The 13,544-nt window shown below is 43.4% G+C and overlaps 1 protein-coding gene across 1 annotated transcript; it reads right to left on the minus strand.

The window, feature by feature from the left end:
* Positions 1–574: 574 nt before the first annotated feature.
* On the minus strand, positions 575–13,043 carry LOC127639831 (protein SSUH2 homolog). The gene is made up of 13 exons (XM_052122089.1): positions 12,955–13,043; positions 12,584–12,636; positions 11,000–11,086; positions 10,833–10,911; positions 6,697–6,826; positions 6,546–6,606; positions 6,326–6,447; positions 5,949–6,011; positions 5,777–5,859; positions 3,508–3,600; positions 3,293–3,398; positions 1,473–1,580; positions 575–1,210 (listed from the first exon to the last, which is right to left on the minus strand). The coding sequence occupies exons 1-13, from the start codon at positions 12,975–12,977 to the stop codon at positions 1,067–1,069; spliced, it is 1,152 nt and encodes a 383-aa protein (XP_051978049.1). The 5' UTR covers positions 12,978–13,043; the 3' UTR covers positions 575–1,066.
* Between the last annotated feature and the right edge of the window lie 501 nt (positions 13,044–13,544).

Genomic DNA, 13,544 nt, shown 5'->3' on the forward strand with positions numbered 1-13,544 from the left:
CCTAGATTTAAAATGACTAAAAAAAAACTGCTCCAGAGTGATTTTGATATATTCCCTAAATGTGAGTTCTCCCATCTCTGGCTAATCCAAATTTTCATCAAAGTTAATGCCAATCCCATAAATGGGAGTCCTTCCAGTTTGACCAGCTCAAAGAGTACAGAAGCGAGTAGCCACACCATCCAATAAAGGATGGCTTTGGGTCAGTTCTTCTATAATGAATGCAAAGATGAGAGAGAAGGATCTATTCGCAGTGATAACATATTGTATGTTACTCATTGCTACCTGTGTCAGAATAGGCAGCTTGAACACTGACTCCTTTGTTGTTATCTTTCTTTTTAAGAAGTAAATCTGGTTACTTTAAAAATAGACTTGTGCAATGTTATGTCAAAAGAACTATGAATTTAAATTATATTAAACTTCACCATCCAGCTTCTACCCCATTATTAAAAAAACAAAACAATTAAAAGCTCAATATTTGGATACATTAACCTACGTGCTCCACTGACAAAAGCAGAATACATTTCCTTAATAATAAAGTAACAAAGGGCTAAAACTAAATTAATGCAATGTTTTTAATGGCACATTGTGTATTTTCACATGGCACACCAACACCATTGTGTATGGCTACACTTTGACATGTCATGACATCAATATTAAACTTCTTGGAATAAAAATAAAAAATCCTGACGATACATTTATTATTTAGTAGTCTTTTTAGCATCTATGTTAACCGCCACCAAGCAAGCAGCACATAGACTACTAGTTTAATTTGTTTAAAATGACAATCTCTTACAGAAAAGTGCAGTGATGATATAAGAAGGTATGTAATTCATGGTGCTGAATTATGAATGAACATTATAAAAGCATACAGTATGTGGGAATGTATAATGATGGCAGTGAATTACAGAATTACAGAGCATGTTCTCCTTTTTACTTGCCTTACAGTCTCGTTGATATGAAATAACAATCAAAGGAAGTGGTTTGAATATTTATACCCACCACCACTATAATGTAGCCTACCTAATTGAAAGATAAGCAGCTACAGTGCAGGAAGTTTACTATATGTTTAAAGAATAGAGCAGCAACAGCATTTTGCTGGATAATCCTTGGTGTAGACCTTGTGTTCAGCTCCATAAACAAAGTAAATGTGAGTTTTCTCGTTCCAGGTGTAGTGCACTCGAGTGATAGGAATGAGTTCAATGGTTTGTTTCTGAAACATAACAAACACATTGTTAGATCTCAATGTCATTTTACATGCTTTGGTGAATTTATAAACAACTCTAAATACCAAGATCTACATTAATCTAGTTCCCTCAAAGACTGGCAGTGTGCCAACGGGAAATCATTTATTTAACTCCCACAAGAACATGAGGCAGAAAATGGCCTTAAAGTGACAAGCGCAGCTTTGGTGTTCCAACAATCATAAGCAGCGTTTGATTTGTTTTGACAGAACAATAAGAGTTATACTGTACCTGTTGCAGGATACGGCAGGTGGTGGAGAACTGAGCCTGATGTTCCCTCACTCCATTTTCAGATGCTGAATTCATAGAGCTGTCTGGGAAACTTACAACTGGATAAACCTGTAGTGATGGGTGGCCACAATCAAACAACATGAAACTGAGTGTCACAGCTAAACAGACAAGGTTATTGTGGCAGGGCGGAGGCAGGGCGGGGTTGTGATTATACACACCCGGTCCCTTATCAGGCTAATTAAGCCTCCGAGAGGGATAAAGGCCGGTGGCAGACGGTGGTGCGCGAGAGAGAGATTTACACTGCTTTACACTGGTGCCGAAACCCGGGAAGGAGGAGGGATGCCCGCCGCGGAGTCCTCGACACTGCCGTCCACCCAGGGGAGCGCCGCTGCCATCCACCGGGGGAGGGAGTAGACCGACCGCCCGGACGCGGTGAACGGAGCGATGGAACCGCTGCCATGGGCGGAGGAGAGCCCTGCCATCCCCCAGAAACGCGGAGGGGTCGAAGGAAGGCCGCTGTCTGCGAGGGGAGGTGGGAAGTGTCTCCCCGACCGCCTGGAGCGGTAGGGCCGCTGCCAGGGGCGGAGTAGTGTCCCCACAATTTGCCGAGAACGCGGAGGGGCGTTCTGACCGCCGGGGGTTGTGAGTCTGACTCCGGTCCTTCCTGGGAGAAGTGGCTGTCGTCCGCCTGAGAGGGTGGAGAAGTGATCGAGGACCATGCGACAGTGTATCGGAGAACCGGCGAGTATGTTTTTTTTTTCATCTCTCTCTCCTCTCTCTCTCTCTCACTGCCGCTCCGCATTGGCCTTTCGTTTAAATCTTACAGTGTTTTTTTTTGGGGGGGGGGCTTAATGCTTAATGCACCAGGCTTAATGCACACCCTCCCCCAGGGAAAGAGGGGGGGGGGGTGTACATCAGGCAGGGGCTCCCCAGCCTGAGAGAGCGAGGGATAAAATGCACAGGGCTGTTAATCAGAAGGTCACAGGTTCTAACCCCATGGCTACCACCATTGTGTCCTTGAGCAAGGCACTTAACTCCAGGTTGTTCCGGGGGGATTGTCCCTGTAATAATTGCACTGTAAGTCGCTTTGGATAAAAGCATCTGCCAAATGCATAAATGTAAATGTAAATGTAATTAAGCCTCCGAGAGGGATAAAGGCTGATGACAGACGGTGGTGCGACGAGAGAGACATGTCCGTCGTGTGTGTTTGTGTCTTTTAAAGTTTATCATTAAAATTATTATTTATATTGCCAAGCTGGTTCTCGCCTCCTCCTTTCCATTGAACTGCTTTACAGTTATGTTGTAACATTATTGCTTTACTCACATGAGATTTGAAGATCCCTACCAAAGTCTACCTAAAGGGGTCATATCATACATTTTACATCTCTCTAACATGTCGGAAGTGAGTTTGAATACAGTGCACATCTGGATATATGCCAGGTTATAATGCTCTTCTCTATCATTATTTTAATATTATATGATGAATAACTGCTGATATGATCAAAAGAAAATATACACAAATGTCTATTTCAAATAAAATTCAGTTTACTGCCTGCTTTCCTCGGGCGGTAATAGTACAATGTTTATTACATTGGGGAAATAGCACAGAGTTTTTTTAATAAATGCAATCTATAATGAGTCTAATTAACAGAAATGCAGCATGTTTACGGGGAAAGGAATGACAATGACTTAAATTAAATACTGAAGACGCAGTGCTACTTCACAAAGCTGTGGGTTGTTATTGAATAAAGATGCAGATTTGATTACTCATGATAAGATCCCTTTAAATCATGAGCACATAGGGTGAAATCTCTCCTCACCATTGGACCCATATCAGTGAGGAGAATCTCTCCAGTAATATGATCAAGAAGTTCAACAGGGAATCCTGAACGCTTGTCAATCACAGCCGCGTAAACGTTGTTTTTCCTGAGATGATTAAACATAGAGGAGAAAAACAGATTAAAACAATCAGCACATTAGCTCACTTGAGAACTGTTTGTTGAGTTAAACAATTGAGTGTATTGAGTCTTCTTACCATGTAATGTTTAGTTTGATGAAGCAAAGCAACTTTCCTTTCCCATTGCAGGTTTTGCAGGTAATTGAGCCGACTCCTCCGCAAACAGGACATCTGGGATAATAATAGTTTTTTGTAAAGTTGTGTGTGGTTTTCAGGGATTTTTTCAAATCACTAAGCCAAAGAATGAGCAATAGTAATTGTGGCGCTTGCCTTAGTAAATACTACAAGATTTTCACATTTCCTTTTACTCGGACAGTAAAATGAAAAACATTTTAAAGTACATCAACAGTGTTTTTTCATGTGATTGTTTGTATGAATGGCATGTTTTACGTATTATTTTAATAAATTAATTAGTGCTTTAAGTCGATTAAAATATTTAATCGCAAATAATGATTTTTCATAGTTAATTGCAATTAATCGCAGATTTTAAAAGTGCTGAAATGTAACTGTAACGCGGACTCAGGCTGGTTGGGATCCATGTGCGGTTTTATTGGGTGACTGGGTTCAGGTGAAAACAGGCAAGGTTCAAAGAATGAGCAGCCAGGAATATCACAGGTAACAGAGTTCGTGGTCAAACAGGCAGAGAATCGGGGCAGGCAGCAAACATCAGAATCAGGTTGACAGGCGTGAATATAACGAAGAGCAGGCGGCAGACAAACGTAGTGGTAAATACAGGCTGGGTCAATACACAGGAGATCGGTAGTAGTAACAGTATGTGGAGCGGAGGGGGGGGGCCGGGTCGGAATATGGCGTGCCCGGTCCCCAATCGGCCTGATGAGGCGCGTGAGGGATAAAGGCGGCCGTGACGATGGTTCGAGAGAGAGAGAATTACGGGCATGTCCGTCGTGTGTGTTTGTTTATGCTTTTGGTTTAAGTTCTCATTAAATATCATTTATATTGACAAGCCGGTTCTCGCCTCCTCCTTGCCCATCCTTAACTGTGTTACACAGTAGTAACGCTCAGAGATGTAGTCGGAACCAACAAGACTTCGCAATGATTCGACAAACAAGCATGGTTAAATAGCGTGGATGTGATCGGGAACAGCTGTGGGGTAATCGGACCAGGTATGTGGGTTTATGGGAAATGTAGTTCAGGGTTAAAACTCAGGTGAATCAGATCTCCGGTGGCCGGTTGAGGAGGCGCTTGTGACAGTTACTCTATATATACTTCTTTTATTGTCAAAATGCATGTAGTTCCTTCTTAAAAAAATAAAACAATATGTAACATTAATATTTTATTAACACATTCCAAACTAAGAATTCCACAGTACAAAGGCAGAAATGCACTAACATAGCACCCATTCAAGTAACATTCAACTTTTCCCAAAGTCTAAGTTGGAGGTTCACTAATTGAAAAAACTAGACCATGTAGTTTGCGTAGGCCTACTCATTACTCATTGCAATGGGCATTAAATCTTTAAAATTTCCTCCACAATTGTAAGCGTGGCTCCACTTTGCTACAGCAATCGTAAAGCCATATCTACATGATTCACGCTGCTTTGAACTCCACATGAAAAGCACTGCAGAGAATGTCTTGTTTTGCTTTTAATGCAAGCACTGTCCACGTAATGATACTTCATCCGAATTGTCCAGTAAGAAGGATGCACAATGAAACAATGAGGAAATGCTAATGCTTTACTTATTACAAGTCCCAATTGGGTTTGTTTTTAACAAAAAAGTACAATTAAGTGGTCCTTCCTCCACTTGATCATTGAAATGGAATAACTGGGTGCGTTCATTTCCTAAGTGATCATCCCAATGCCCTATTCGCTTAGAAGATTTTACCATCCACTTGGAAAGCTTTGAAAGGCTAAAAGGTGTGGGGCTCACAAATAAGGGTCTTTCGGAACTCACTTTTGAAGTCATTTATATTGGAAAATTCTATTTAAAGGATCTTACAGCATGACTATCATGATTGTTCTACCTTCAAAGTGCCCTTCGAAAGATGATTTATCCCATTTGGAATGCATGGATTGTGTGTTTGTTGTGTGCATCAGTGCAATGACCCCTGACACATTGCAAATGTTCCGCCCTAATCAAACTAGTGTTTAGAACTCACACAGAGCTTAATAAAATGTCATAATATAATGTCATATTGGTACATGCGTAAATCGTGTTGAAATGTAAAAATGGACGCATTAAACTTTTTCAATTAATTGCATGCGTTGACACATTCATTTCAACAGCTTTAAAATGAATAGATCCAGACCAACAAATTATGAGCATCAGTGAGCTTTATGACATTGACCCAGTTCAAATACTGAGTTGAGTTTAGGTTGCCACCTTACCTCACCATGCCACTTCCCTGACATGAGCGGCAGCGTTCACCATTGACCATCCTACCTGTCCCATTACAGGCTCCACAGCGAGTCTGCAAGCAGAGAAATACCATAATTAAAAGCGACAACGAAATACAGTAAATGGGATTCAAGAAAATCAACATCTCAGCATTACACTTACTCTTCCTGAATTTACGCATCTGTGGCATGCTGATCTTCCAAGACTCAAGCACGAATGACAACCCTGAAATTTAAATTCAACAATTAATAATAGAAATAGAAATCGACATGCTGTTTCCAAATGTGCATGTACTCTGAAATCAATCCCATACTGCCAAATTACTGACAAGCGCCATCCCCCATCAGACATCTTTGCATCAAATCAAATGTGTTCACCTTTCCATGTGGTGCTACAAGTAATGCATTGCGTGAACAATGCATTACTAGACGTGTTTGGTCCCATGCAAACCAGGAGGTAATTGGCATTTTTGCTCTACTGATGGCTTAGGGTTGGGGTTTGGGTTATGGTTTTATGGTTAAGACTCAAAGGACTTTTACTTTGACAGTGGATGTGTTAGGAACACAAACAGCTTTCTTGGAGTCTTGGAAGAGGGCAGGGATGGGCACAGGAATGCTCCACGGAGCAGGGGCCACTCCGTTAAATCCATCGACCACCTGACCTGAAAAATAAAGTGTCAACAATATATAATAACATTTATTCTTCTAATTTTTTCAGTCTGTTCTTTCTGTAAACAAGACAGTTTGAAACTTGACTCACCATTGTATGGTTCACTGGCCCATTCTGTTGTTCTCGACTCAGTGAAAGTTTCCAGTCGGTACTATAGAAAGAAACAAACATCCATATGTGAGCACCTGTAAATAAAGGACAAATAATGGGAAGCTCATGTTGTGTTAAAGTTCATGCTGACCCGATACGTGTTGAGAGAGTGGAGGTCTGTGAATATCATCTCTTTAGCTGGTTTAGAGCTGTAACAGCATTTGCTGGTGACATAATTTATGAAGGCCTCCTGTGCGAGTTCTTCACTGACAGCAGGAATGCTGTAGATATGAACATAAACTTTAGTTGGCCTCAATGGGCCTTATTCACATTAACTCTGCCCCATCCTCATGACCGTAAAGGCACGGTCACACATACATTTGCTAAGCGAAATTGCGCATGGGCGGATGCTGAGCATGTGTGAAATTAGCAAAACAATAACAGCCAAGCAGCCTATTTTTAATGCTTCACTTTATACTCAAGGAGAGTAAAGTTAAAAAGAAAATCACTGCTAAAATATCATCATTGTCCATTGAGGATGCTCAGTGTAGCTGTGTACGATACACCGCCCACACAGAGGTCACTGCAAATCCAAACAACTTCCTATTGGCCAACGTGGCGAAAGTTCACTCAAAGGCGAAATCAACGCAAGGAAATTCTTCAACACCAGAAGTCCATTGTGTGAAATTCGCGATCGTGTGGATTCCCATTAAGATGACTGTATTTAGCCCACGGAATTTCACTGTGCAAAAATATGTGTGTCTGTGCCTTAACAACTTCAGGCATGTTTCTCCAATCGCAAATTACTAACAAGCAGCATTCCCCATCAGACATATTAATCTTTCGCTGTGGCACTACTGATAGTGTGTTGCGCAAGTAGCTTTAGAGACATGGGTTCAGGTCCTGGAACCAGGAAGTAATTATCATGTTCACATAAATAATGGTGAGCATGATTCAGTGGTTACTTTACTGATGGTTAGGTTAAGGGTTGGGGTTTGTGTCAGGGATTAGGGTTAATAAAATATGCATTCCTGTTGACAGTATTACATTTACATTTTTGGTCCATGTGGGCCAATTGGGGGCCACTAGAGTGACTTGTTCCTCGTCCTCCCTGACCTTGCACAGCACCCGTGGAAGTAGGCTCACTGGGGTAAATGCGTACTTGCGCAGTCCCCGGGGCCAGCTGTGCACCAGCGCGTCTGTCCCGAGGGGAGCCTCCGCTAGGGAGTACCAGAGCAGGCAGTGGGAGGTCTCTTGGGAAGCAAACAGGTCTACCTGTGCTTTGGCGAACCGCTCCCAAATTAGCTGGACCGCCTGGGGGTGGAGCCTCCATTCTCCACTGAGCGTGCCCTGTTGTGACATCACAACCACTGCTGTGTTGCTGCTGACTCCAAAGGAGGAGATGGTGGGCACACGCTGCCATGTTGATTTATGTATGCTATCGTGGTGGTGCTGTCTGAAAGGATCAAGATATGCTTGCCCTGAAGTAGCGTGAGAAACCTCCGCAGGGCAAGAATTACAGCCAGCAACTCTAGACAGTTGATGTGCCAACCCAGCCCAACCCCGTTTGGAAGCGTCTGTGGTGACCAGACGCATCGGAACACCTGCTGTAGGGGGACTCCTGTCCGCAAAAAACAGAGGTCTGTCCAGGGGTTGAAAGTCTGGCAGCAGGAGATGGTGAGGAACACACGGTATGTGCCGCAGCACCATCCCGATCTCGGGACTCGAGTCTAAAGCCAGTGCTGAAGCGGACTCATATGCATCAACCCCAGCGGCGCGAGCACTGCAGAGGATGCCATATGCCCCAGGAGCCTCTGGAATTGTTTTAGAGGAACCACTGTGCCTGGCTTGAACAAGGTGAGGCACTTCAGCGCTGACTGCGTGCGCTCGTTGGCGAGGCGTGCTGTCATTGAGACTGAGTCTAACTCCATGCCAAGAAAAGAGATGCTCTGAACTGTGAGCGTGAGCTTGCTCTTTTCCCAGTTGACCTGAAGCCCTAGATGGGTGCACAGTAACTCTTGAGAGTGGACTAGGATGAGCCAGGTTTCGAGGTAGTTGAGTATGAAGGGTTGATATCGATAGAGTATAACCGTATGAAGGGTCGATATCGAGGCAAGATAGAGACGTGGAAGAACGCGTCCTTCAGGTGTACCGCTCTGAACCAATCCTGATGCCGGACGCATGTTAGAATGTGTTTCTGCGTGAGCATCTTGAACAGGAGTTCGTGTAAGGCCCAGTTGAGAACTCGCAGGTCCAGGTTTTTTGTGTATGATGAAGTAAGGGCTGTAGAAACCCTTCTTCATCTCGGTCGAAGGGACAGGCTCTATCGCGTCTTTGAATAAAAGGGTCGTGATCTCCACACGTAGGGTGTTGGCGTCTTAGCCGTGCACCGAGGTAAAGCGGATGCCGGCGAAAGGGGGCAGGGACCTGCCGAACTGAATCGCGTAGCCAATTCAATTCGGATGGTCCTGGCCAACCAGCGCAATGGGTTGGGAAGTGAAAGTCACACGTCCAAGCGCCGCGTGAGGGGCACTGAGGGGATGATTGTTTTAGATGTACCTGGCAGGGCGGAGTGTTGCATCGGGAGGCAAAAGGGCGTCCTGAGGCTTTGTGCTGATAAAGAATGGAGGAGGAGGTCCTGTGTAGGCGTCTTCTGGACTCGTCAGAACCGGCTGGCCGGGTGACAGCAGTTGTGGGTCTGGAGGCGAGGGGTCCACGTCCGGGTTCCCGGGACTGCCAATGTTTGGGACAAGGTTGCCGTGAGAATGGAAGTTGCAGGCCAGATGATCCAGGGAATGAGGAAGTAGCTCTTTTATTGAGAATGTGGGTACCGCAGCCCGAAGGAGGTGCGGCAAAGGAAATAAAGGAAAATGAGGATTCTCCACCCGGCCCTCTACCGGGGGACTGAGTGGTCTGCTTACCAGCTCCGGAGCAAACGTCTCGTTCCCTAGGTCGTCCATCTCAGGAACGCTTGGGAGCCTTCCAGGTCCTCGAGGATGTCCGAGAGACGGAGGTGTTCGCATCCTGCGGGGCACTCTTCGCTGGGGCTGAGAGCTGGGCCCAGGTTGAGGTGGAGCTGCCTGACGTTTGGAGGCCACAGGGGGACAGCCTTGGTGAGCAGAAGGAGCACAGCTTGCACTGGAACGGCAGCGAGGCATGATGTGAGAGATGGCCTCTGTCTGTTTCTTCACCGCCGAAAACTGCTTGGCTAAGTCGTCGACGGTGTCGCCGAATAGGCCGAGCTGGGAAACGGGGGCGTTGAGAAAGCGGACTTTGTCAACCTCCCGCATCTCGACTGTGTGGGCTCTTTTAGAGAAATTATTCTCTTTTTGTGAGGAAAATAACTCTATCAGAAGCGCTGTCGAAGCACCCAAGGGGCAAATATTGCACCAGTGCAGAGAAGGAGAAAGCCGCTGATAAGATCCAACAGCAAACTCTCTGCAGAGGTGAGTGGAAAAGAAGTGATCTCAGCTCGCTGATCGCACAACCGCTCGGCTCCAAAGACAAAATCTGAATGACAGATGCACGATTCCGTCCTTTTATAACCGTATGTTCGGGAGAGGGACATGCAAATTCTGTCTGCCAATTTCTCATTGGCCTTTTCTCAAGTTCAGAGGTAACCGAGACCTTCAAGAAAGACCCCTAGTGTCACTTCATTTGACACAACGTTGAGTAAGCGACAGACTGGGAAAGGTGTTTTACTCTGTTTGCGGAAACTTGGCTTTACTCAAAGATATCATTGCATGTGCTCTCAGGTGAATGATGAATGGCTCTACAGTAACATGTTGATTTCCCATGTGATCATGTTGCAAAACCTATGTAATGTGCTCTGCGTAGTTTTGGTCACATTCTTCCTCTAAGGATGAGAGAATGTCACAAAACTTGTCAATGCAACCTGTATTGTAGCTTCCAATAAGTAACAGATGAATTTGCCCCAAAATACAGTAGTTTTATTTGACACACTGCAGAGAAACCAGGTGTATTCAAAGTACAGTAAATCAATTAAGAGCTCTTTGTTAATGTAAAACATAACTAGAAAATCATTCAGGCATGGCAGGTAAACTAACCAATGTGAACCAAGTATACTAACCACAACATAAGGGCTATAAATACAATAACTGTTATATCAATAATCAGGGAACAAAAATGAGACAAGAACAAGGAACAAGATCTTTCCCAAAAAAAATCCACAAACTGTTAAAATAGGACACTTTATCCATATATTATCTGCCAAATGTGAAATGGTTGTCATGAATCACTTAATTACAGTAATGCTGGAACACTTACTCAAAGCGTCTCGCTGGAGCGCTGGATGGAGCTTGTGGATATGGTGGTCCTGCTGGTCCAAAATCTGATGGTGGAATAACTGTGGATGTAATAATAACTTGAATAATGTTACATCCCAGCATTTTACTCAACATGGGTTGTTGCAAAACAGTGAAGTATGTTCTCACCATTAGGTCCTAAATTCTCATATCCAGGAACAACAGGCATTGCATCTGCTGGAGGGGCCGATGCCCCATCATTTGCTGGGTTCTGACCTGTGTAATGTACATCACAAACTGGCCACTTATTTCACCACACTATCGTATCTCTAAACTCTTTTTACAGGCATTAAGAAACAACTGCTGAGTGAGAAAACAAAAGATCAACTGTACTTATATGATAAACTATATTTTAAAGGTCTCTCATATCTTTATTGTCAGTTTTCATCTCTAAAAGCCTTGTCTTCTGTGGTTTTAACAGTGTGTTTGTGTGCAACTCAAAGACATGATATTGTTTGGAAGCACCAAATAAAGACATACTGTACCCCTGATAGCATACGTACATCACCCAGATGTCTATATGATGTGTGTGTTTACATCTGGAAGGCATATTTTTTAGATTGTTTGCTCATCTGGAGTACGTCTATAAGGTGTCTCCTCTCGGATGTCAATAAGACATTCATCAGACGACTTTGAGACTGTATCAGGGTTTAAAATGGGCAAGGAGGAGGTGGGAACTGGGGTCGTGACGACTGCTTGGAGCGGGAGAACCGCTGCCAGGGGAGGGGGAGACCCCTTCTGTTTCCAGAGAACACGGCGGGGCTACGGCGTATTGGAGAACACCGAGTAAGTGTTTCTCTCTCTCTTTCTCTCACTGCCGCTCCGTGTTGGCCTTTCCCTCTTTCCCTTTTTAAACATTCGCCGCACGATCGCCGTCACAGCATGTAGATGCCAGACCTTTTTTTGTTTCCCTCCCCTTGTCCCCTCCCTCATCCAGGTAGACGGGGATATGCTGGCAGACGGGGGCGGAAGGCACGCCCCTCCCCAGGGAAAGGGGGGGCGGGTACGTCATGCTGGAGGCTCCCCGGCCTGTGAGAACGAGGGAGGAATGTGGCAGGGTGGAGGGCGGGGCCGGGTCATGATTCTGCACACCCAGCCCCAAATCAGGCTTATTAGCCCTCAAGAGGGATAAAGGCTGACCGAAGACGGCAGTGCGACAGCGAGAGAGATTTACGGACACCTGTGTGCGTGTGTTTGTCTTTTTGGTTGAGTTTTATGTTAAACTATTATTTATATTGTCAAGCCAGTTCTCGCCTCCTCCTTTCCCCTTTACAGAGACATTTATTATTTCTAATGTTTGTGCATTTGATCTTTTTAAGATGTTCATCAGATGTCTTTGAAATGTTTATTATTTCTAATGTTTGTGCATTTCATCTTTATAAGATGTTCATCAGATGTCTTTGAGATGTTTATTATTTCAATTGTTTGTATATCTGATCTTTTTAAGATGTTTAGCATATGTTAATTATATTGCAATGCTTTCCAGATGAAAAGATCTAAAACAGACATCTCAGAGATGTGAGTGTGCTGTCTGGGATACATCACAAGCAAAAACATGCACACAAATAAATGTACACCTACATGAATTGGGTACATAACCACACACACACACACTCACACACACACTATACACAGAACAAGTGATATGCTAAATATGTACTCTAATAAAGTATAATTATTAAAATATGATAGGCCTATGTAAACAATTATTACCTGTATAAGATGCAGCAGGGCAGGATTCAACTGCCTGGGCCTCATCCTGGTCACTATAAAAATATGATATGACATTTAACAGTGTAATTAGTATAACATTGCAATACATTTCCCCAAAAAAATAATTATTTAAAACCCTTTAATGACCGTTATTTCACGTTAAAATCTGCATTATTGGGCCGCCAAAGCCTTTTTTTTTTTAATAAATAAAAGTTCGTCATCTTTTCGTCGAGATTTCCCGAGTCGCGAGACATATTTACACTTTTAACAGGATTTCTGGAATTTATTTAAACAGTATGTCTTATGTTTCTCAATATAAAAGCGCATGTATCATCTTTTCATTACTTCTGTAGGCTAAGACATAGGACTACCTCAGCAAATGCGTTCTGTCCATCTTTGCAGGCGAGTTGTGAACTTTACTTTCGCTTTCAGAGAAGCGAAAGGTAAAAGAGGGAAGAGGAAAAAACGCGTCAGTGTAACATGACATGCTGCTTACTTTCAATAGACATACGACATAGTCATAACGACGTCACTATTAACCTCTTTTGTAGCCTATTACTTTGTGCAAAACTACAGACAATAGATAATTCATCTATGTATATGAATCAACAACTATGTACAATGATCCAGTATAGGCTATATGGTACTTTGGAAGGGTTGCCACCCGTCCAGTAAAATACGGGATCGTCCCGTATTTAAAGATGAAATGATGCGTCCCGTAGTTAAGATGGTCAGATGGCGTCACGGTGAAATCGTTCCAGATCGCCAATTAAACACTGATATAAATTGAAAAATTTGCCTACTGTGTGTAAGGGACCGACTGAAAAGTCCACAAATGGTGGTAAAACTGTGATTTTTTTTTTGTTCTATATTAATGTTCAATAAGATCAAACAATGTATGAATACAATCATAAAGACATGTAGATATAATATAAAACATTATTTAAAAAATTAAAAAATA

This window comes from Xyrauchen texanus, chromosome 48, assembly GCF_025860055.1.
Source record: "Xyrauchen texanus isolate HMW12.3.18 chromosome 48, RBS_HiC_50CHRs, whole genome shotgun sequence".
NCBI classification, from domain to species: domain Eukaryota; kingdom Metazoa; phylum Chordata; class Actinopteri; order Cypriniformes; family Catostomidae; genus Xyrauchen; species Xyrauchen texanus.